The 23,901-nt window shown below is 44.5% G+C and overlaps 1 protein-coding gene across 16 annotated transcripts in view; it reads left to right on the forward strand.

Annotated features, from left to right (window-relative positions):
- Positions 1-23,901, forward strand: part of MAPKAP1 (MAPK associated protein 1) — a 176,123-nt gene that overhangs the window by 134,452 nt on the left and 17,770 nt on the right. For 10 of the 16 annotated variants that reach the window (XR_014507214.1, XM_083423753.1, XM_083423758.1 and 7 more), the window contains 2 exons: positions 1,549-1,689; positions 11,760-11,897. Coding sequence is in view for 9 of the 16 variants with exons in the window: in XM_083423753.1 (XP_083279879.1) it covers positions 1,549-1,689; positions 11,760-11,897 (279 nt within the window). In the remaining 7 variants the exon portion in view is untranslated. Of the gene's footprint in view, positions 1-1,548; positions 1,690-11,759; positions 11,898-15,196; positions 15,319-23,901 lie in introns of all 16 variants that reach the window. The other 6 variants (XR_014507212.1, XR_014507213.1, XR_014507215.1 and 3 more) reach the window with 1 other exon arrangement.

The raw sequence follows: 23,901 nt of genomic DNA on the forward strand, positions 1-23,901 counted from the left end.
TTGTCGTCCACAACAGTTTCTCTGGTTTGCCAATGAACCCACAAGCCCCACGAAGGTTGTGATATCTGTGATGGTGTAGAGGAGAACCCTGCCAACATTCCCTGGCCATATCCACACCATACATTTAAGGCACTATGATACTACTTTACACAGTTATGGCTTCCGCCAAAGCAACTTGGGAGCTGGAGTTTGTTAAGGGTTCTGAGAGCCTTTAGGATCCCTTATTCTCCTCCCAGAGCTACAGTTCCCTGAGACCCTACCTGCCCGCAGACCGTCTTGCCAGAGTGGTGCATGCTCTAGTTATCTCCCGCTTGGACTACTGCAATGCGCTCTACGTGGAGCTACCTTTGAAGGTGACTTGGAAACTACAACTAATCCAGAATGTGGCAGCTAGACTGGTGACTGGGAGCGGCCGCAGAGACCATATAACACTGGTCTTGAAAGACCTACATTGGCTCCCAGTACGTTTCCAAGCACAATTCAAAGTGTTGGTGCTGACCTTTAAAGCTCTAAACGGCCTTGGTCCTGTATACCTGAAGGAGCGTCTCCACCCCCATCATCCAGCCCAGACACTGAGGTCCAGCACCGAGGGCCTTCTGGCAGTTCCCTCACTGCGAGAAGTGAGGTTGCAGGGAACCAGGCAGAGGGCCTTCTCGGTAGTGGCGCCTGCCCTGTGGAACACCCTCCCAGCAGATGTCAAGGCAATAAGGCAATGAGCAACTATTTTACTTTTAGGGAGGTTTTTAATGTCTGATGCTGTATTGTTTTTAATATTTGGTTGGAAACCGCCCAGAATGGCTGGGAAAACACAGCCAGGTGGGCGGGGTATAAATAATAAATTATTATTATTATTATTATTATTATTATTATTATTATTATTATTATTATTATTCCTGGAGAACCCTGGGCACTGTAGCTCTAAGAAGGAAATAGGGATCTGCTAACAACTCTCCGCACCTCTTGAAGAGGATCCAAAGGTTATTGGTCTCTCAGCTGAGTTGATGGGAAAGCCTTGCAGTCCCTTTCCTTCAGAAAGAAGGGAGAGATATAAATTAAATTATTTGTCATCATCCTAATCTCGCTATCTACTTTTGCCTGATGAAGCTGGTTTATTAGCAGAGCCAGTGGGGAGAGGCCTTGGAGCCCCACCTCTGCCTTTCCTGTAACCAAATACAACAGACAAGATATTTGTGCCTATTTATTTATTTATAAGAATATTTATAAACCACTAAGTCACAAAAACGTCAAGGCAATGTACAATAAAATAAACAAAAAACAAAAAAAACTAATAATGAAGTACAGAACAAATGGCTAACACTGACTCAATAAGTTTGATTGACTAGCATAACTTTTCATTCATCCAGGTACAGAACCTGCATTTTTAAAAATTCTGGTTTTGACCCAAAAGTGCATTTATTTGCTCACCTGCTTTGCAGTTCTGTCAATGACTTTTGAACGGAATCCTTTTACCTTGCAGTGGTATGTCAACAGAACAGGCCCTCTTATGTTTTTGACCTTTCTTTTCTTTTCTTTTTTCTTTTGGTGTAGGTTCGAGAGGCGAAGAGATCTCCGAAGAGGACCCACAGATCGACATTGCAACCGTCCAGGATATGTTAAGCAGCCACCATTACAAGTCTTTCAAAGTCAGCATGATCCACAGGCTTCGGTTCACCACAGACGTTCAGTTAGGTAAATTGGTTTGCCCCACTCAATGCTAACAAAAAACCCCATACATGTGATCATTTACCTACCATCTTTGATTCCTAGTTTTTTCTTCACTGACATTTACAATATGGCAGAGGAGGAATGGTGGAGACCGCCTCCTCCTCCCCTTTCTGACTCTTCCAGGGAGGAGGAAGAGGAAGACAGTATAAATTAACAAGTGGGTTGCAGGAGATCACAGCTCAGAGGCAGATGAGGGGGAAAGTTGGGAAATAATGGAAGAGGAGGGAGCGGGGCGACAACTGATAAACATGGTGTCTTTAGAAAGCATTACAGACCCTCCATCTCCCAGAACCCAGTGAGCCTTGAAAGTAGGAGAGCAAAGAGCTCAAAGACAGAGGGCCCGTAGCAGCATCCATATGAGAGAGGATGAGATTGACGAATGAGGAAATGGGGTGGATATTCACTCAGAACAATGCCATTATCCAAGAGGCTGGGTTCTGTAGCCTCTCTCTGTAAATATTGAATTAAAAAAGGACAGTAATAAACCTTCCCTTGTCCTTATACTTTCCTGGGCAACCAGCTGGGAGCCGCTGACAGCATCCTGACAATACCTGCTATTGTGTAATCCAGGGATAGCTAATATGGTGCCATCCAAATGTTAGACTACAGCTCTCATCAGCCGCAGCCAGCATGACTGCTGGTGAGGAATGATGGGAGTTGTAGTCTAACAACACCTACGAATGTAAGAAGAGCCTACTGGATCAGGCCAGTGGCCCATCTAGTCTAGCATCCTGTTTTCACAGTGGCCAGCCAGATATCCATGAGAAACCTGCAAGCAGGATTCAAGCACAAGAGCACTCTCCCCTCCAGCAGTTTCCAGCAGCTAATATTGAGAAGCATTATTGCCTCCAACAGTTGATGCAGAGCATAGCCATCATGGCTCATAGCCATTGATAGTCCTCTCCTCCATGAATTTTTCCAGTCTTCTTTTAAAGCCATTCAGATTGGTGACCATCACTGCCTCCTGTGAGAGTGCGTTCCCATAGTTTCGCTATGTGCTGTGTGAAGTACTTTTATCTGTCCTGAATCTTCCAGCATTCAGCTTCACAAGATGTCCACTGGAGGGCACCACATTGGCAACCCCTGGTGTAGTCCCTACACCCAAATGGTACTAGGATGGTATTCCCTTCTCTCATTTCCCTTCCATGCTCAACTCTGACCTTAGATGGGGGAGAGGGGTAGAATGGGAGGGTGCAAAGGAAAAGGCTGGACTGAATTTTCAGGAGTCCTGGTTCTCTGGGTGAAATTTTGTGTTGAAAACGCAATGGGAAAAACACAAGCAGTCTGATTGTAATTTCAATCCAAATAATTTGCATTAAGTTAGATTGCAGAATTTCTCAGTGCAGAATTTTGAGTTATTTGAGCTTCTTCTTTTTAAGCCCAGTGTGCACCCAGCCCTGATGAGAGCTTAACCATTGGCCTTTTGCAGCCTTCAGGTCTCAAGCACATGTGCGTTTGTGTACAAGAGCCAGGCAATAAGATGTTTTATTTCCCGGAAAGTTACATCCACTCTGAGGCTCCCCCCCCCCCCACATCTTTTCTGCTTTTTGTTTTTGCTTTTGGTGCGCGCGCATGTGTTTATTGCACTGTCTTGTTAAGGAAGGATTTATATGCTGGTGCTGACTGACCTGTGTTTTCTGCTCTTGAGCAAACTATCTAGGAGTGATAGTTTCCTTCCAGGGAAGTTTGACTCACTTGTATCTGGAAGCTGTCAGAAATAAGAGCTTGAAAAGGTCATGACAGATCACTAAAGATAAATGGTGAACGCAGAGAGGCTGTTACTGGGAAAACAAATGGCTTTTGTGTCTTTTGGAATGAAGGGACAAACTTTGCCTAGAGTCCTGGTGCGACCATCACACGTTTTCTCTCCACCCCCCCTACACGCAGATTCGTAAATCCCTTGTGTATTTTAAAACCAGTGTGGTGGCTAGAGTTTCAGACTAGGACCTGGGACACCAGGGTTCAAATTCCCACATGGCCATGAAGCTCACTGAGGGTGGCCTTGGGATTGATCACTGCCTCTCAGCCTAACCTACCTCACAGGGTTCCTATCAGGATAAAATGGCAAGTGGAGGAAAGCATTCATGGCACCTTGAGCTCCTGGGAGAAAAAAGGTGTGATGCAAATGCAGTAAATAAGATTTAACCTCATAATTTTAATTTAATCTGGTTTTGTGAAATATATTCAATTGGCGGCGGCTGCCTAGAGATTACTACTCCCCTGTACACAACCCCTGCATGCGTCATGAGAGCAGAGAGCTGGCCATCTCCTCTGCACTCTGCCTGCCAATCAGCATAGAAGCAGATGGCCACACTGGATGGAAACTGGTGCGGTTGTTATGCTATGGTTTTTTAGGTTATTGGAATTGGAGGGGGATCTAGGCATGCAACACACACACACACACACACCATTCGCAGCATAAAGGGGAAACAACAGAAGACATTTTTGTTCCAACAAGTTTTCCTAGGTGGACAAACAGGTCTCTGCCACAGGCATCTTCTCTGTGCTGGGTTGCAGCCAATGCCAGTTCTATCTCATAGTAAACACAATGAAGTTAATGGGCTTGACCTACTCAGGCTCATTAACTTCAGGAGGTTGGATACAACCCCTCAGGTTTGGTTACAAAAATAAATAAATACCCTGCTTTTATTTTCCATGTTGTTTTTAACTCTCTTTGTTGCATTGCCTTGAGACATATTCGCAGAAGGCAAAAGAGTAGTCGTTGTTGTAACAACAACAACAGGGTGCATTCAACAAACGTTTACCGATCAGTTTTCCAGCCAGCCCAGAGCTTTCTTCAGGATACTATAAACTGCAAGGGGCTAGAAGTTTCTTCAGTTTTCACCATGGGTAGTCTCAGGTTGGAATTCCCAAACTGGAGCCCCATATTCCTTCTCAGCTTGCGTGCACCGCTACATATCTTCCCCCTGTAAGGCAGCTTCCGACACCCTTTTTTATATATATATAAAAACAAACAAAACTGTAAAAACAATTTTGATTGGTTTTTAAACAAATACAATAACAATAACCAGCAGTACATCTAGTAGTGTTTGTTCTGTCCATTGACTTTAGACATTAATTCACACATTCAATCTTCAAACCTATTACTTAACGTAACCTCTCCACTGAGAAAATGGAGCAGGTATAATAAGGACTTGATTTTGGTCATTAACATAGTTAAAGAAATGGGTCCCTGTTTCTTGGAAGGTGTCTCTATTCATTATGCCTTTAATTGCCCTCCTGTGTCTGGTGAGACACTCAGACATTGCTGTATCCCAGATATTGCTTCCTGCGTTCTTATTTGAATCGGCCCTTTGTTTATAATCCTGAGGACTAGAATCTTACTCCATTTTTACAGGAACTAACATTGTTCAGTGGTAGAGCACCTGCTTTCCATGAACCGTTTACAGCATGAGCCTCTGTTTATGTGCAACTTATCCCAGATCTCATTGGCTCATTCAACCGAACTACAATGATTGTAATATTTGGGGCAGAAAACCTGCTTTGCATGCAGAGGGTCCTCAGTGCAATTTCCATCAACTCCAGGTAGGGCTGGGAATGTCTCCCGCCTGAGATCCTAGAGAGCCTTTGCCAGTGAGGTTAGACAGAACAGAACTAGATGGACCAACCCTCTTATTTGGTATGAGGCTGCTATTTTGTTTGTTGTTTGGTTAGGGCCAGGCGTAAGAAAAATGCTACAGAACTGATCAAACTACACAGGTTTCGGCATAGTGCAAACCCAGCCATATCCTCCCAAATGCTACAGGATTGATGAAACAATACAGGGGTGTTCGGCATTGTGGAAATGCCCCCCAAAAGGGTGGGGGGTGGCAATAAATGATGCAGGGGGAGAGAAAGAGGGGGTGGGAACGGAATTGACAAAGGATGCGTGGTCCTGCAGATCCATGCCTGAGCGAGGAGGTGCGAGCGATGCGATGATAACGGTTATAATAGATGGGGGTATACAGCAACAATTTGCAGATAAAAATAATAGGAAGTTTAAAGTGCATTTTACATGATAAAGGAAAGATGAAATGGGGCGAGAGAGGGGAGTTTGCTATATCCGAGGTGGTTCTGCAGTCTCTGCCTTCATTCGTGTGTGTGTATGTGTGTGTGTGTGAAGTAGCCTCCGTAGGAAAAGATTGATGCAACCAGAAGTGACCTTGGCTTGGAGCAGGAGTCGGTGATGTATGTATGAGCATCTCTCGGCTAAATGGACCCAGATTTGTAGTGCTAATATACATGGAAACCCAGAACCAGACTCAGGATGGCAATAAATCAACAGCCACTTTGGGTGTCATTTCTGGTTTATATTCCACTATTGTTCTATCACTTTAATTCATGTCACTATCATCTGTTCATCTGGAACAGTTTTATATAATTTTCCAGTGGAGTTACCTGACAAATCCTATCAAATTAACATGGGTGCATTAACAATATTGACTCCACTCTGTGCGAATTCTTGGAGTGGCACTGAATGAAATGTTTTTTTGTGTGGTTTTTTTTTTGCTGTTTGCCTTTTATGTTGTTTTTAATAAAGGGAAGAAAAGGCCCACAGGGACTATTTGTATTTGTTTTTTAATCTATTGAAGAAAGAGGATGTATGAGAGAAAAAGTATTGTGGTTTGTTTCCATTATAAAGTAGCTGTGCCTTTTCATTCTGCGCCACAGCTGGGCAAAAAATAGGAAGAAGTTTTTAACGTCAAGCCAACAGCTGCTAGTAATATTTCCACAGGGGAGATATGTAGATTTGTTTATTTGTTTATTTATTTATTGGACAATTGATGCTCAGTCTGCCAAGAGTGAAATGCTCTAATAAGGAAGCTTCTCTCCTGATAGAGAATCCAGCGTCTCCTCTCTCTCCCCCTTATTAGTTCACACACTACCGGCGTCCTTTTGGGCTCTTGACACCGTGCGTAATTGAAATATGGGATCTGGGATGGGAGGGGTGGGTGCTCGGGTGACAAATTGCACCACTTGATTAATTGAAATGCGCAGTGCCTTTGCTGGCGGGGCTGCTCCCAGCTCGGCTGCAGTGGTCAGGTTCCAAATGAGGGTTACGCTACATTTGGCCGCCCGCAGGAGCTAAGGTTAACACAACACGCGTGGAGGTCACCTGTTCCTCCTGCCTCCGGTTTCTCTTTCATGCCAGCTTGTCATGAGCTGGGTAGGTGCAGCAGAGGGAGCGGCTAAAAGGCAATGGTGGCTGCCACCTTGCTCCATCCCTGTAATGGCGCCCACCTGGTGAGTAGGTTGCAAAACCCATTTGTGGTATAGGGCAGCAGGGTCTATTTGTAGACAGGTCGAAGGAATGCTCCCTCCCTCCCCAAACCAAGAGCAGAGAAAGTCTGCCTTGGGATGTTTAGCCGTCTCCTATTTGTTTCTACTAAGAGCAGAGCCATTGGCATTAAGGAACCTGAGTTACTCAGGTCCATTAATTTCATGGGTGTAAACCCGGTGTTGTTCTGGTGGCCTCAGCATTTAATAGAGAAAAAAATAAGAATCCTGGCCCCCAAGGCTAAGCCTCTGTGGGTTTGTTTGTTTTTTTAATCCTATCCTCATCTCTGATGGATACCTGTACACATGCCAATCACAGTCCAAGACCAATTCTAGATTTGGATACAAACCATAGACATTGAGAGTCTGCCAGTGGGCCCTTAAGACACATAGAATCTGCTGGTGCATCTTGTTTGGTACAGGCAAATCCCAATTTATGCTGGGAGTTACATTCCAAGGCACCGCGCGTTTAAGTGAAATCATGTACCGTACTTTTCCGTGTATAAGACTAGGGTTTTTTTACTTTAAAATAAGGTTAACAATCTGGGAGCGTCTTATACACAGATAGTGAATATGCCCATTTTCTAAATTTGGGCTCCCCAAAAGTAGGGAGCGTCTTATACATGGGTGCGTCTTATACACAGAAAAATACAGTAGATTTGAAACATCACTGACAAAGCCTGCAAACACCCAGTTCTGCCCTCGCTCTGAACCATCCCTTTTTGTGACTTTATGGGTCACTTCCAGGTTTAGTGTTTTCCTCCAGTTTAAGATTGCTTATTTGCTTACAGTATTGCAAACAGGTCTGGCTGCCTGGATATTCGAATCTGTGGTGTTCATAGCAAGCTTGGGTACTAATTGTGTTTGGATATGTGAATATTCCCATAACAAGCATTTAAATAGCAGAACCTGCTTGTAAATTCACAGTTGTACAGTTAAAAGGAACCTTTGCCATACTTAGCAGATAACTTTGCATGCATAAGACAACCAGCCACAACTTTATGAAAACACCAGATCAGTCTGTGACCAAGAAGTCACAGAGTCGACAGTTCCCCAGCAAAGGGGGAGGAGCCAAGGAAAAGTGGACTGGTGAGAGAGGCTCCAAGGGCCCCGGTACACTTCCAACCTTGCCAGGGCAAATGGCTCACTAGGAACTCTCCATGGTGCTGAGACAACAAAGCTGCCTTGTCCTGGGGTGAGCTCCTCTGCAAGGCAGCCATAAAGAGTAGATAACATCAGTATTCCTAATGCTGGAAGACTTCAAAGGGCTGAGTGAAGGTGTCTTTTGAAAATCTCTGGAGGAAGTTGTCATTCCCAAAGAACAGATTGTCTGTGGATCCTAAATAAGTACTGCTTTTTTTTTCATGGGAACTGACTCCAGGAGAGAGTTTGCACATCTAAAACTCATTATTTAAAAAAGGTAAAGGACCCCTGACAGTTAAGTCCAGTCATGAATGGCTCTGGGGTTGCGGTGCTCATCTCACTTTACTGGCCGAGGGAGCCGGCGTACAGCTTCCGGGTCATGTGGCCAGCATGACTAAGCCACTTCTGTTGAACCAGAGCAGCGCATGGAAACGCTTTTTACCTTCCCGCTGGAGTGGTACCTATTTATCTACTTGCACTTTGACGTGCTTTCGAACTGCTATGTTGGCAGGAGCTGGGACCGAGCAACGGGAGCTCACCCCATCACAGGGATTCGAACCGCCGACCTTCTGATCGGCAAACCCAAGGCTCAGTGGTTTAGACCACAGCGCCACCCATGTCCCATAGAACTCATTCTTAAGCAGTGCTATTTTTCTTAAAAAAGAGGTACCGAAACCCACCACGAATGCCTCAATTTTTTCTCTTATAATGGCAATGGAACCCACCTGAGAGGTGCCAAAACTGAGTTCCGGTGAGTTCCCACTGTTCTTAAGACATTCATCTGAAACAGATGAAAGGACCAACTTGCCATAGAGTGAAAGGACATATAATATGTGTGAAGAGGAGAATTATGATAAACTCACCCCTTTTTAATGGGTTCTTTGGTAATTCCTTCTGTTTCAGGAGTGTGTGCTTATCATTAAGTAGTGAACAAATAGCACTTCATAAAGTGACTTCATAAAGTCACTGCACAAGGTTCCTGTCTGCTTATTGTGAGAGGATGAAATAGGAGCCAGAAGGGCACTAGGAAGAGGGAGCTTTGAAGGCCCTGATGCACTAGCTCCCGCAACCCCTATGAGGAAGGGCGGGGACTCAGTGGTAGAACATCTGCTTTGCTTACAGAAGGCCCAGGTTCAATCCCCATCATCTCCAGGTAGGGCTGGGAAAGACCCCTGCCTGAATCGCCACTGGAGAGCCACTGCCAGTCAGTGTAGCCAGTGCTGAGCTACATGGACCAATGGCCTGGCTTATTCTACAACAGCTTCCTGTGTTCTTATTTTAACCAGCCCTTTATTTAGAATCATGAGTGCTAGAATCTTACGTTAATTTTTATAAGAAATGCTCTGTGGTAGAGCACCTACTTTCCATGCAGAATGTCCCAGGTTGAATCCCCAGCAATTCTAGGTGGGTCTGGGAGGGGGTCTGTGCCTGAAACCCTTGAAAGCCTCTGAGAGTTACTGTAAGGAATAGTGAGTTAGATGGACCAATTGTCTAAGGCAGTTTCCTATTTTATCCATGTTAAAAGCTCATACAAATGAGCACTGAAGTGAAATTAAAATGCTGGCAGTGTTACTGAACTGATTACACAAGATTTGGTGTCAACAAATGTGAATGCTAGCTTACCAATCATGGTCATAAATTTAATGCTGTTGACCAGTGGTGAAGGCTTCTGTTATGCACTCCTTATCAACAGTAAAAAATAAAACTCACTGGGGTCAGCATTTTAGTGTGAATTCCCCCTATCAATGCACACATTTGCATGTAATGCAAACTTTTTTGCAAAACAATTTCCCTTGATATAATGCATTTATACGCACACCTTCCTGAAGCACATGCTCTTTCGTATATATTATTTGGCCAGCGAACTGCACTGCGAAATTCAGAGAAGTGTAATCTTCAAAGGACTTCTTTCTTTGGGTTTGTGCATTGTTTTGGAAAGTGCAAATTTAGGAAGGTTTGCCAAAGTCTAATTGAACTTAACGGTGCTTGCTTCTTCAGTAGACATGTAAAATACTAGTAGTTGATGGAATGAGTGCTTTTCTTTCCAGTGCATTAGTGAACTGTGGAATCGCGTTGAGGGGTTTTGACGTTCACGGTATCCTCCATTTTTAGTTTTGTTTATAGATGCAATGGGGACACGTCCTTGCTTACCGAGAGTTCTCTGTGTGCATGAAGAAGCTATGGATCGGGGCTAGGAAACAGCTGTGTGTTTCTGTATGAAGAGCCAGGTTAGGCTCTTGCAGCAAAACACATTAGTTTTGCCTCAAGCCCCTTGATAATTTTGCTATATCTTTTGTGCTGTTTGGGGTTATATTTTCCAGAGATTGTGATTTGGGAGGGGGCAGAAGGAGAGTATTTGTATTTCTTAGACCTCCCTTTCTTCTCCCTTCCTTCCTTTAAAAATGATCTCAGAATAATCTCATATAATTTTTTTTAAAAAATCTGAGAGAGAGCTGGGGGAAAGAACCTCTCTGCTTTTTCACTCCCCCGCCCCCTTTAGACAAAGAAACAGCTTCCCCTGCATGTTGTTTTTAAATACTCTTTATTCCTTTTGCCTATTTCAGCGTGACCTTGACCTATAACTCATGACCTAAAAATGTAATTACTTTTAAGTCTTCCCCGCACAGCTGCCACTATGAAAAAGTATATAGAGAGGTTTGGTCACTCATGTCAGAGGAGAAACCTTGTAATTGTAAGTTAAGCAATGAGATGCTGTCCATTCTTGCTCCGCACAGCAAGGTTGTTGCTTTCGAGGAGAGGAGGGATGGGGAAACCCATAATAGAATCTGTTATAAATTACCGAGCCTCTCCCAGGGTAGATTAACTTCTTAGTTAGCTCCTTTGGCATCTTGGAGGAAGCAGTGGCTGTTAAGATTTGCTTCCTTTTCTTCTTTCTTTCTTTCTTTCTTTCTTTCTTTCTTTGTTCATTCACCAGTGAAATTCAAAGGGGTGAAAATACAGTGACTGTATTACTACTCAACACGCCAGACTGGAGACTTTGTTCAGGAGGCAGCATATTTATATTATATTATATTATATTATATTATATTATATTATATTATATTATTAATATGTTTTATTATATTATAGATATATAGGTAAGAGTTTCAGGCTTCCTTCCAAGATGTCCTCTTCTCTCTGGGTGAAGTGCAGAAATAAAAAGTGCAGATCAATATTTCATAACATCAGAACTCCAGTTTCAACAATAGCCAAACTGGCGAGAATGGTAGATTAACCGAACATGTGAAAGCAAATATGCAGCACAGTGAATAAAGAGCAAAACAAAAGCCAGAACACAAATAACAGTGCACCTGAACATACATAGGGAAAGGTCATAGCTTGGTGGTAGAGCTGCTGCTTTGCATGCAGAGAGCCCCAGCTTCAGCTCCTGTTGCCTCCGGGTAGGACTGGGAATGTCCCCTGCCAGGCACCCTGGAGAGCTGCTGCCAGTCAGTGTAGACAATACTGAGCTAGGTACACCAATGGTCTGAGTTAGCGTAAGGCAGATTGAAACCAGCAAACACCAGGAAGGCCACACACAAACACGGGGGCAGGGAATGTTAAACCTGCTCGCTCAAAAACCTGCTCGCTTGTTTTTGTCTCTGGGCACTCAGGCATTTCGGGAGACAAGGTGGAGGTGGATCCTGTAACAAATCAGAAAGCCAGCACTAAGTTCTGGATTAAGCAGAAGCCCATCTCCATCGATTGTGAGCTCCTCTGCACTTGTGACCTTGCAGAAGAAAAGAGCCCAAGTGAGTATCCTGCCTATCTTCCCTGTTTCCTCCTAGCCCCTTCCCACTTCCCTTCCTTCCACCCTGCCCATCCGACCTATTGTTTTATAGATTATAAATGCCACATTGATTTCTCAGTCATGTAATAGGCCTTTTGTTGTAATTGTGATGTTTAGCTCATTTTTAGTCACTGTTTTGTTAATAGTGCTGTATTTTATAGATTGCAACTGTTTTATTAATGATTTGTTAATTATTGTATAGGACTTATGCTGTATTTGTGATGTTCTATTATTGTTATTTATTGTTTGTAAGCTCCTTTCAGATTCATTTGAATGAAAAGTGGCATAGAAATACAATAAATCAAATCAAACCAGCAGTCAAATATCCTCCCCTCAAAGGCTTCCCCGCTCCAGCCAAACCCTGCCAGCCAAATTCCAGTGTAGTCCATGTCATATAGCAGTTCAAGTGCTGTACTTCAACCTGGGAAACCTGGATTCAAATCCTCCCTCATCCATGAAGTTCCCTGGGTGACCTTGTGCCAATCACTGCCTCTCAGCTTCATCTACCTTACAGGGTTGTTGTGGGGATTAAATGAGGATGAGGAGAAACCTGCACACCCCTTTAGCTCCTTGAAGAAAAGATGGGATATAAATGCAGTGCTGTGCGATCTGGTGATCTGTGCAGGCTCATCCTTTAGTGCACTGGTGGGGAACCTCTGACCTATGGACCTAATTATGTCCAGCACAGATTCCCCCAACCCCACTCCCACAACCTATGTCCCCATCTCACACCTGGTGTTGTATACGGCATCAACCACAAGGCATGTACCGGGGTTTTTTTGTCTATAAGACTCACTTTTTCCCTCCTAAAAAGTAAGGGGAAATGTGTGTGCGTCTTATGGAGCGAATACAGGCTGTGCAGCTATCCCAGAAGCCAGAACAGCAAGAGGGATCGCTGCTTTCACTGCGCAGCGATCCCTCTTGCTGTTCTGGCTTCTGGCTTTTCCTCCTCCAAAAACTAGGTGCGTCTTGTGGTCTGGTGCGTCTTATAGAGCGAAAAATACGGTAAATATGCAGCTGCAAAGGAACACTGCATTTAGCAGCAGAAGCAAAACTCATTTCATTTCTGTAATCATGAGTGTGTTCTGATTTAAAGTGAATTCAAAATGTGAAACTGGACATGTTCAGGATATGATGATGGTGGTGATGGCAAATGTTAATTGTATGTTTCACAACTGAAACAATACAGTTTGGGTATAAGAACATAAGCAGAACCTGGTTGCTGGATCAGATCAATGGCCCTTCCAGTCCAGGATCTGTTCTCTCAGTGTCCAGCTAGATTCCCCAAGAGGAATCCCACAAGCAGGACCTAAGCACAAGAATACACTCCCCTCCTGTGGTTTTCAGTAACTGGTATTCAGAAGCATTCCTGCCCCTGTGGCATTAGACCACTAGGTTGAGGGCTAAAACTGCACCCACAAGCATTCTCCCTCTGGGTCAGATGGTTAGAGTGGGTAAGCAGGCAGCAATGGCAGCAGGGCCAAAGACCTTAACGATCAGCAGAGTATGGATGTTGGTAGGTGTCCCACAAATGTAAACAAACTGATTCCTGCCCTGACAGTTCGTATGTGCAGGCAGGTAGGGTAAGAATTCATTTCTCCAGTGGACTCAGTTGCCGTTCTGTGCCAGCACCCTTATGTCATTATGCAGTTGAAGGCAGAAAATACTAACCTAACAAATCCCAACCCCAATGTGCTCAATCTAGTTAATTTAGACAGGTTTGCCAACATAGTACCCGTGGGCACCAGTGTTCAACTACTGCCTCTTGTGGCACCCACAAAAAGTCTCAGTAAAAATCCCCTCAAATATCCACAGTGAGATGTTGTTTGCTCTTTCTGCTCTGTTCCTGTTCACTCTGGCTCAGCCTCTTCTCTGTGCCCCAATGGCAGCCATTTTGTGTTACGTCTCTCCCCTCCCCCACCCTCTCTCTCTCTCACACACACACATAGCAGCCATTTTTGCAACTGGTGCCTATAGCACTTCCTCAAAATTCCAGTGTGCCCACTAGCTCAAAAAGTTAAGTAACCCATGGTTTAGGAAAAAAGGATCACTAAATGGGGAGAGAATAGAGGTCTATAGTAACATGCATAGGGCAGAGAAAGTGGACCAATAAATTATTATCTACCCGTCAATAATATGAAATAGATCAAGGTCTCATCCAATGCAGCAGGATGGGATTTTATGCCTTCTTTCTTAATTGGATAAATCCTAGATCCAACAGGGGGAAAGTACTTCTTCACAGAATACAGAATTGCGCTATGGAATTCACTCCTATAAAGTGGGACCACACAGTCCCAGATTTAGACGGCTCTTTAAAAAGCAGAGGGTGGCCTGACTGGAAACATTTGACTGGCTGGGAGCTGGGAGCTGGGATGCTGGGCTGGGTGGACCTTTGCATCTCTTTCAGCAGGGCTCTTTCCATTTTTTTATGGAGCACCTGTGCCCCTGGAATAGAAGCTTGAGGGATAAATACAAATACAACTTTGTATGAAATGTGCATGACCAAACAGTTATTTTCTCATGATTTGATTTGATTATTATTGGGGGAAGTGGGATAATCACACACACAGGATTTGAACATGTGATATTTTTTGTTATAGTTCACAGTTTAAATAGTTATTTTGGCATACATTTTTTTCATTTTGACATGCGTTAGACTTTTTTCCCTTCTTTAGATTGTAAACCTATGGGTAGGGACTGTCTTCTTTTGACTATACATCTTTCTAGGAACCATTTTGGCTGAAGAGCAGGGTACAAATGCCCTAAATAAACAAAAAAAAATTAATAGTTACTGGGGATTGCTCCCTAAGTGAAGCTGCAATACATAAATAATGAGAGAAAGTGACTGAGTCAAGATCCAGAAGCCCCCCTCCCCCTCACGCTCCCAAGCATTACAGTGCACAGACCCCTAAATTCCACTTTCCTGGTTTCCTGTGCCTAAAGCTCTCAGGGAACGGGAGTGAAGCTTGCAGCTATTTGAATCCCACCCATGTTGTCTTCCCTACAATCTTGAGGCTCTTTTCTAAGCAACAACCAGGTCACCCTCCACCATCAAACTTTTGTGCAACATAATTATTCAGGATCTAGCCAGTCCTGCGTCATTGGGGTCCAGGACCCGGTCCCTAGCTAGACCACTTTGGCTCATTCGCCTTTTTGTAATGTCAGAAGGATCTCTGGGGACCTTTAAGCGGCATATGGAGGTTGCACATGGCTTGAAAGGAACTTTGGTCTTAACTGCACTGTACATCGTTCCCCACACAGATGGGAAAAGAGCGTCCTTTTCAAACTCCTGGAGGAATTTAAGTCAAGAATCCTTGCCCAGAAGAATAGCAGCTTGAGTTGAGGAAAGATGCATTTTGCGCCTTAGGAAATTCAGCCTGGAGGTGAATCCATTCAGTTTTAATTTCTCTTTGGGTACACCTCAAAATATATTTATGCTTTCGTTCAACAGTGATCTATAACTGCACATGGTTTATGTATACTGTTTGATAGCACTGTAGTTTTTAAATTTTGTATAACTTTTTAAAAATTAACTACAAGTAATGTAACAAAAATAGATATTTATGGTTTTAAAATAATGAAAAAAGATTTTAAAAACTTTTTGCATGAGGAAAGGATGAGTTCAGTGATTGAGCACGTGCTTACCATGTGGAACATCCCTGGTTTAATGTCCAGGGCAAAACCGCTGTCAGAAATCCTGGGGAAACTCTGCCATACAGTGTAGACAATACAGTGGTACCTCGGGTTACGTACACTTCAGGTTACATACGCTTCAGGTTACAGACTCTACTAACCCAGAAATAGTACCTCAGGTTAAGAACTTTGCTTCAGGATGAGAACAGAAATCGTGCTCCGGTGGCGCAGAGGCAGCAGGAGGCCCCGTTAGCTAAAGTGGTGCTTCAGGTTAAGAACAGTTTCAGGTTAAGAACGAACCTCTGGAACAAATTAAGTACTCAACCCGAGGTACCACTATATTGTCTTTGATGGAGTGATGATTTGCTTCAGTATAAGGCAACTTATTGTATTCCTGCAAAGAGTTGTAACTCAGTAGATTACCAGATACTCTGTTTTCCATGCTGAAGGTCCCAGGTCCAATCCCTAGCTTCTCCAGTGGGTCTGGGAGTGCCCTTTCCCTGAAATCCTGGAGAGCTGCTGCCAGTCAGTGTAGACACTGCTGAACTAGGTGGACCCAATTTTCTGACCCATTGGAAGTCATCTGTTTGCTGACATTGCCTGGCATTGTCTCATCATGCCTTGCAGGAGGTTCACAGCAAAACAGGTTCTTTGTCACCCATTCTGGGGCTTTTTCTTCAATGAGTCCCTTTTGAACCTTTAAAGAGGGGAAGTAACACTTATAACACTTATTTGGGTGGATGAAGGAATGATGCTTTCTTCATAGCCCCAGGTTTGCCTGTGATCCTATCAGCAATGTGATATATGTTTGTTGCAGAGTTTACATCAAAAATTATTCCTGGGGCTTCCTTGAAATGAATTATGGCAGAGGGAGCGAGGCTGAGGGGGAGATAACGGTTTTTGAGTTCTGCAATATATTTTGTTTCCATGTTTTTATCTCTTGTAACACAACCATCCTCCATCTACTCTTTCCGAGGTGCACTGGAACGTGTCACAAACGGATGGTCCTGCACTTCCACTGTACAAAGACGCCTTTGCTCTTTTGTTAAAAAGAGACTCCCTCTCCAAAGGCGTCAACTTCTGATTTCAATAACATAAACCTCTTTCCTTCCTCTACCCTGATCACCAGAGAATACCCTTCAGAAACATCTCTTAAATGTGGGTGTCTGTGGACATAGGGCTGTTTCCAGCACTTGGCCCTACTCAGAGTAGAACCCCTCCCCAGAATCACACACTTGTTGGGATTCCAATTGCACCTCCCCATCCATCTAGGATGTTCCCTTTGGTTTTCCAGCTCCAACGCTCCAAGCTTCTCCTGATCCAGTCAGCCCTCAGATTTCCATGGGACCCAGGATAGGATTGTTGCCTGCTGGAATAATTTGGCAGCTTGAAGATGGCCTGATGCACAGGGCTGTGTCAAAGTCGTTTCTGCTCCTAATTGGCCTTTGAGAATATTTCTGCCTCTTATGCTAGGCTGGCTCAAGGTTCTGAATCTTTATTTGCCATATAAATCCGGCTGCTTGAACTCAAACACTGGGAGAGGTGCTTGTAAAACCCCAAGCCCATTAGAATCTTGCAAAACACCATATCTATAAAGTGCTTGTTTAAATCAACCACCATCTGATTATCACAAAAGATTTTGCAGGTTTTGAATCTTGAGGGGAAGCGTCCTGTCGTTAACGAGGAAGATTTAAGTCTTAATAAAGGAGCTACCATTTTTATTGCCAAAAAAGAGCCCTGTATCTCAATTAAGCATACATAATATAAAGTCTAAAGGAAGCAACGTAATAAGCTTAATACAATTATGTCCTTTGGCAATAGTGTAATTTAAAGGAAATCTGATTCTCTTAATGTCTCTTTACATTGTTTGAGGAGAAGACAGGTCGGGAGTCAGTTGCCTGCTCCTCAAAAAAAACCTCTTGTGGGTGGAACATGACCAATGAAGGCTGTGTGGATGTTAACTTAAGAGCATCAGAAGTTCCCTGATGAATCAGCCCAGTGGTCCATCTAGTCTATAATTTTGTTCTTGCAGTGGCCAGTCAAAGGCCTCTGAGAGCCCTGAATCCCCCAGCACCCTTCCTCCCTGTGATGTTCAGCAGTTGGTATATAGAGGGATACTGCCTCTGACTGTGAAGGGAGAACATAGTCCTTGTGGCTTATAGCCATGTTGTGCTGCTGAAAACTTGAGGTAACCAGATTAGCACAGTTTCTGCAGGGCAGCCATTTTGACCAAGTGTTCAAATGAATGGCTTACTTTGTTGACTCGTTCATGAGGGTTTGGCCTCCAGATCTGTTTCCTTTCAAACCTGGAGCACCACAAGAGCCTTACTGCGTTGGGCCAAGCATCCTGCCAGAATGGGGGCAGAGCCTCCAGGTGCTATTAGGCTACAACTCCCAGGGATGAGGGCCCTCCTCTCACTCAGCTGCAGCAGAGGTAGAGGCAGGAGAGCAAGGCCCTCTCCCATTGGCTAAGATGAGAGACCAGTTACCATTTGGCCCCTCCTCAAGTTGTTTCCATTCAAGCTGGGAATCATAGAAGCCAACTCCCAGGGGCCAAGGTCCCTTAGCTCCACAACCCTAAAATTTTTGTGGGGGCTGCCCCCCAAAGTTGATGGGCATTGTCATTCAAATGGGGTGTGATGGGGTGGGGCTTACCTGGAACCCCACCCCAATATTTTATTCAAGTTGGCACCCCTGCTGAGAATTCTCAGAACAACTATAAGGATTAATGCTCAATATAGTTTACCTCATTCCTCCACATCCCTTTTTTGTGTGTGTCATGTCTCTGAGATGGCAGACAATTAGTATTTTTCTGGAGTGACACGCTTGCATACCAAAACTCTAGATTTGTGCATTTAAAATGGATTAAAGCCCTCCACTTTTGCATCTTAGTGCAAAAATACCAGACTTTTTGTAGTTTTGGAAAATGTGGGGTGAATGGGAAGACATGTAAACATCCTGCAAGCAAATCAGGATGAATGCTCAATAAAGACCGGGTGTAATCTAACCTCTGTATAAGCTTCATGCAAACAAAACAGGATGAAGGCTCCATAAACAGGTTATCTGGAAGGGCTGCAAGCCTGCAGGCAGGGATTGTCTATTTATCTTCTGTATCGCACTTAAAACATTTTAGGCATTTGAGAATCATACACAATAATGATAATTCTTCTGCATTAGCTTCTCCCAGCCTTCCAACATGTGGCAACCACACGGTAGTGCCACCCACCAACCTCAGAAGCCAGTGGTGTGGTTGCCAAGCATTGAGCTTGGTGGCAAGAGCATTAAAAACCCAATCCATGTCAGCCATTTTCCTCCCCATTGTTTTACTAAATTCACTTATTAGGAGCATAGGAAACTTCTTTCTACTGAGTCATGCCCATTGATCCATCTAGCCAAGCACTGTCTATGCTGACGTAACAGCAGCTCTCCAGAGTTTCAGGCAGCAAGTCTCTCAGCCCAACCTGGAGATGCCAGGGCTTGAACCCAAGACCGTCCCCATGGAAAGCAAATGCACTACTGTTGCTGTTCACTTGAAAAGAAAGGAATACTTCGGCCCTTCTGGTTCTCAATACAGGGCTAAATTAAACAGTACAAGTACTGCATTGTACTGAGTCAAACCCATTGATCCATCTAGTTCTGCATTGACACTGATTGGCAGCTTGCCTGGGTTTCAAGCAGGGAGCCTCTCCCAGCTCTACTTGGAGGTGCCTTTGGGGATTGAACTTGGGACCTTCTGCATACAATGCTCTGCCACTGAGCTACGGCCCCATCCCCATTAATAGAATAATTTCTATCTAAATGGAATTTCGTCATTCTCTGGCAGCAATACTTTCCGTTCTCCCCAGCGGCCCTACTCCACACACACAACACCCCTCTGCGGGCCCCACGCATGTACACTGGTGGCTCCCAAGTTGTAATTTAATTGCCTGGATTGTGGCTCACGGTTTTAAGATTCCCTTTCGATTCCTGTTCCATTGTTGTGCTGGGGCTTAACAGAATGTTAACCTGGTAATAGGCGCAGGGGCCTTCCCATTATGTGTCTTGCTATCGAGCGGTTCTGCATGGCTAGTTAAGGAAGATGGCGAGAAGATTAATGAAAGCTGCCTAATACAGCAGAGGGGTGGTAGGTACCTCCGCACAATACTTCCAGCTAGGGCATATTAGAGCTGAACCAGAGCACAGCTTTCTCCTATGCTGCCACCCCCCCTCCTCCCTTTTCCTTTATCCCGCAACCTTTGAACCCTCCTCACTGTCGAGAGCTGCCAAGAGGGCCGACGTTTTGATTGATGTTGCTACACGAGTCAGTCCTTTTTCCCGTCGAATTTGGCATCTCCACGAAAATAGCTTTCTCCAGCACAATCCAGGCTGGCTTGTAAGTGATAGCCAAATTAACAGGCCCCCAAATGCTGTTGTTTTGTTTTAGCCTTTGTTTCTGATATGCGGTAAGCATTTGCAGCCAAAGGTGTCTTCGTTTCCTGGGCTGAACGCATTGGGTGTAGCATCACCCTTGTGAGTTTACAAATGGGGTTATGTTAGGACCCAGACCCAGAAATCAACAGGATGTTTTGCTTGCTGAGCACATCTGTTTGTTTATTTAAGTTCCCACTGGTCCTGAAAGCGCTGCAATGACTTGCCAGTGAACTGCTGGGCCCAATTCAAGGTTTTAGTCCTAGCATACAAAGCTTAAATGGTTTGGAACCTAAGGACGTAAAAGAGCACCTTCCCCAACATTTTGAACCCTGAGGTCAGCAGTTAAGGCCACGTTGGTTGTGCCACCACAAGGGGCTGCCCATGTGATGTTGGCCTGTAACGAGCCTTCTCAGTGGTGGGTCCCCATTTGTGGAATGCCCCCACCCCCCTTGATGAGGTTTGTCTGCTTCCCTCATTATCAGCTTTCAGGAAGATTTAAAAAACATTCCTGTTTGTCCAGGCTTTTGAAAAATGCTGCTCCTGGCAACCATTAAATCATTGGCTTAGAGAATGTGATTGCTTTCAATTGTTTTTAAAATGTTTTTAATTGTTTCTAGAATGCTTTTTAATGAAATTGATGTATTCGCCCTGGGCTCCTTTGGGAGGAAGCACAGAGTAGAAAAATGGATAAATTCTCATCATCGCAGCCACTGCCTCTTCGCTTATAAAGTTGCCTGAGTCTTGAGATCCATGTCTGAGGTCCTAATCAGAATTCTGTGGCACAGAATGCTGAAGAGCTTTCCTCAAGCCAGTGTCCACCAGATGTTTTGAATCACCATCAGCCCTATCCCGCATGGGCATGGTAGTCAAAAGCATCTGGAAGGCACCAGCTTAGGGGAGGCTGATTCAGAGCATGGTTGGTCCCAAGAGACATCCATCTGGCTCCCTCTCTGCTCACCTTTCATCAGGTACCTAAGACTTGATGTCTGTGTCAATGGGGCCTTTTTAGACTTCCTTAAATGCTTTATGTTCCTGATTAGGATGGTTGGGTTCTTAGATTACATTTTAATGATGCCATTTTGCATTTATTGCTTTTGTTGTGTCTTTATTGGATTTCCATTCAGCCACCTTTGAGTATCAGTGATAGGAAGCTTTGCTACATTTGCATCCCTAAGAACAGAAGCATTTTCAACATTGGTTGAAAACTTCCTTTTGCCCCGATCCTTCTCAAATTAAATCTGTTTCATTCCGGCAGTTTTTAATTCTTGTTTCAATATCATTAATTTTAAGTTCTGTTTCTGTACTCTGTTATGGTTTTCCTCTGAACACAGAGCAGTTTATAAATTCAGAAATAAAAATCAGTAAATAAGCAAATGGGGTTCCCAAGTGGTCTCCCATCCAGAAACTGACCAGACCTGGGCCTGCTTAACTTCAGCAAAGTGGTTGCTCATGTCCCTCTAGGACATGGCTCTGTGTTTAGCATCAGGCTAGAAATGGGGAGACACAGATTCAAATCCCTGCTCAGCCACAAAGTTCACCAAGTAGCATTACACCAGTTGAGATCTCTCAGCCTAACCCACCTCATAGGCTTGTTGTGAGGATAAAACAGGGAAGTCGTGTGTGCCACCATTATGTCTTTCTGTGGAGGATAGGATTGCAGTGTCAAGGGCTCAGTGATGCCTTTTTATAACTCAAACCTGGAGGAGGATGTCGACAAAATTAGAAGTAATTGGCTCTGGCGCCATCTGCTGTTGGGCTCCCCTCCTTCCACCCTAATAGCCTTGATGGGGACCAACCACAGCAGAAGAGTGATCAGTGCATGGTCATAGACACAGCATGGCAGCTATTGTGTGCTTCCTGATAAAACCGAAGATAGTTACTGAAAATGGGGCCAGGAAAGCACATTCTGTGTCTTGACAGTACTCTACTTCCATGTGGAATGCCAGCCACACACACTGGAGGTTCTAGAGATGTATGAGCTGTGGCTATTGAATGGTGGTGTGGAGATGTTCAAAAGCCCTCTCTTCCTTCTGGGCCAGAACCAGACTCTGAAATTGCACTGGCATGGAGGCTGCAAAATTAAGTCCCAAGAGGCTCTTAACTTTTCTCTTTCATGTCTTCCTTTGATTCACCCCTTCCTCTGTTTAAAACACTTTCTCCCTCTAGACCCAGGGAAAGGCCACCTTCCACCACTGACTACTCTTGAGAGCAAGGCCAACTATGGCATGGTGGATGAGGTATGCAGGCAAAGTTGGGACAGGCTGCAGCTCAGCGGCAGAGCATCTGCTTTGCATGCAGAAGGTCCAACGTTCATTCCCGGCATCTCCAGGTAGGGCTGGGAGTGACCCCTGCCTGAAAGCCAGGAGTGCCACTGCCAGTCAGTGTAGATAGTGCTGAGCTAGATGGACCCAGTGGTCTGACCCAGTAGAAGGCGGCTTCCTACGTTTGCTGTTATCCCTTGGCATGGTGCCATCATATGCTGCAGGAGCTTCACAGCAAAACTCTCGTCTCCCGTCACCCATTCCAGGGCTTTTCTTTGATGAGCCCCTTTTAAAGACCTGCTGTCTGTAAGTGCAAACGGTACTGAGCTAGTTGGATTAAGGACCCTATTCAGTATGAAGCAGCCTTCTCCATTCCTAAAGATGGGCTTTCCCCATTCCTTTTGAGATAGAGTTCTATCGTATAGCAGCCTGCTCCAAGCGGGTGTGCCCGTCGGCTTCTCACACACCCCAAAAGGACCCCAGCTTATTAGACACATCCATTCAGCAATGACCTCTCTCTCTCTCTCTCTCTCTCTCTCTGTGTGTGTGTGTGTGTGTGTGTGTATGCACACAGAGTGCTCCAGAGCACCATCAGGAAGAGACCATTCATTGCCTCATCCTCTTTAACAAATATGTTCGTAGCCCTATTAAAAGGGGGGCTTCATCTATCCTGTCAAAGGCAGCCTGCTGGGTCTTTCTCCCTCTCTTTCTTTCTTCCCCCTCCCCAGTTTAATTACACTATCCAATTAAAACTCCTTTGCTGCATTTGGATTCGCTTCTCCTTGGGCTTGAGTGGATATGACATTTACAAGGCTCGGCTCTCAAGCAGACAATGGTGTGATTGATGAGGTGCAGACGTGGCAAAGGAGCCCGATCGCAACTGTGGAAAGGCTGCTTAGTGCAATTTGATTTATTTATCATCTCTTCCAAAACAAGGGGGCGGGGGGGGGCCCTTCTTGCAGAGAGTAAGCTTAAAAGGGATGAGAACCAATGGTGTTTGGGCACTAGAGGACTCTGCCTCAACAACTCAAAAAGGTTCTCATTTTAGATGTCAGGAGTAGCAGAGGCGGGATCCGGCCTCCTTGTTTGAGGGCACTATTTGCCACCTGGATGCGATAAGTCTTGGGTTCTGATCTCATATCACTGGATGAAAAGCAGGCATACATTTTTTTGTCTTAGGTTGACTCGTGACTTAGGTCACATCCACACCATGCATGTAAAGCACTCTTATAACTTTTTAAAGGTCTTGGGGAATCCTGAGAGCTGCAATTTGTTAGGGGTGCTGAGAATTCTAGGCCTGTGGGGTCAGCACCCTTAACAAACTACAGATCCCATAATTCTTTGGGGAGGAAGCCATGACTGTTAAAGTGCTTTAGATTTATTGGTGAGGATGTGGTCTTCGAAGGCTTTCAGGGGTGGGGTGAATTGGGGTGAACAACAGCTATTAAAATCATAGAATTTAGCTGTTAAAGAGCCAAATACTGAGTGGTATCTGTGTAAGAAGCTGAATGCCAAAGCACAAAAAAATACCAACTTTTTGGGAGTACAGATCACCTCAGTCGTAATTCATCGCAATCCCAAAAGTAATTAAAATAAGGGAGGGTTAGCTGACTTAATGTCTAACCTTCCTTAAGTACTAAGGTCTGAGGACCTTAAGTACTA

Source organism: Podarcis tiliguerta, assembly GCF_965153285.1.
Source record: "Podarcis tiliguerta genome assembly, chromosome: Z".
Taxonomy (NCBI): domain Eukaryota; kingdom Metazoa; phylum Chordata; class Lepidosauria; order Squamata; family Lacertidae; genus Podarcis; species Podarcis tiliguerta.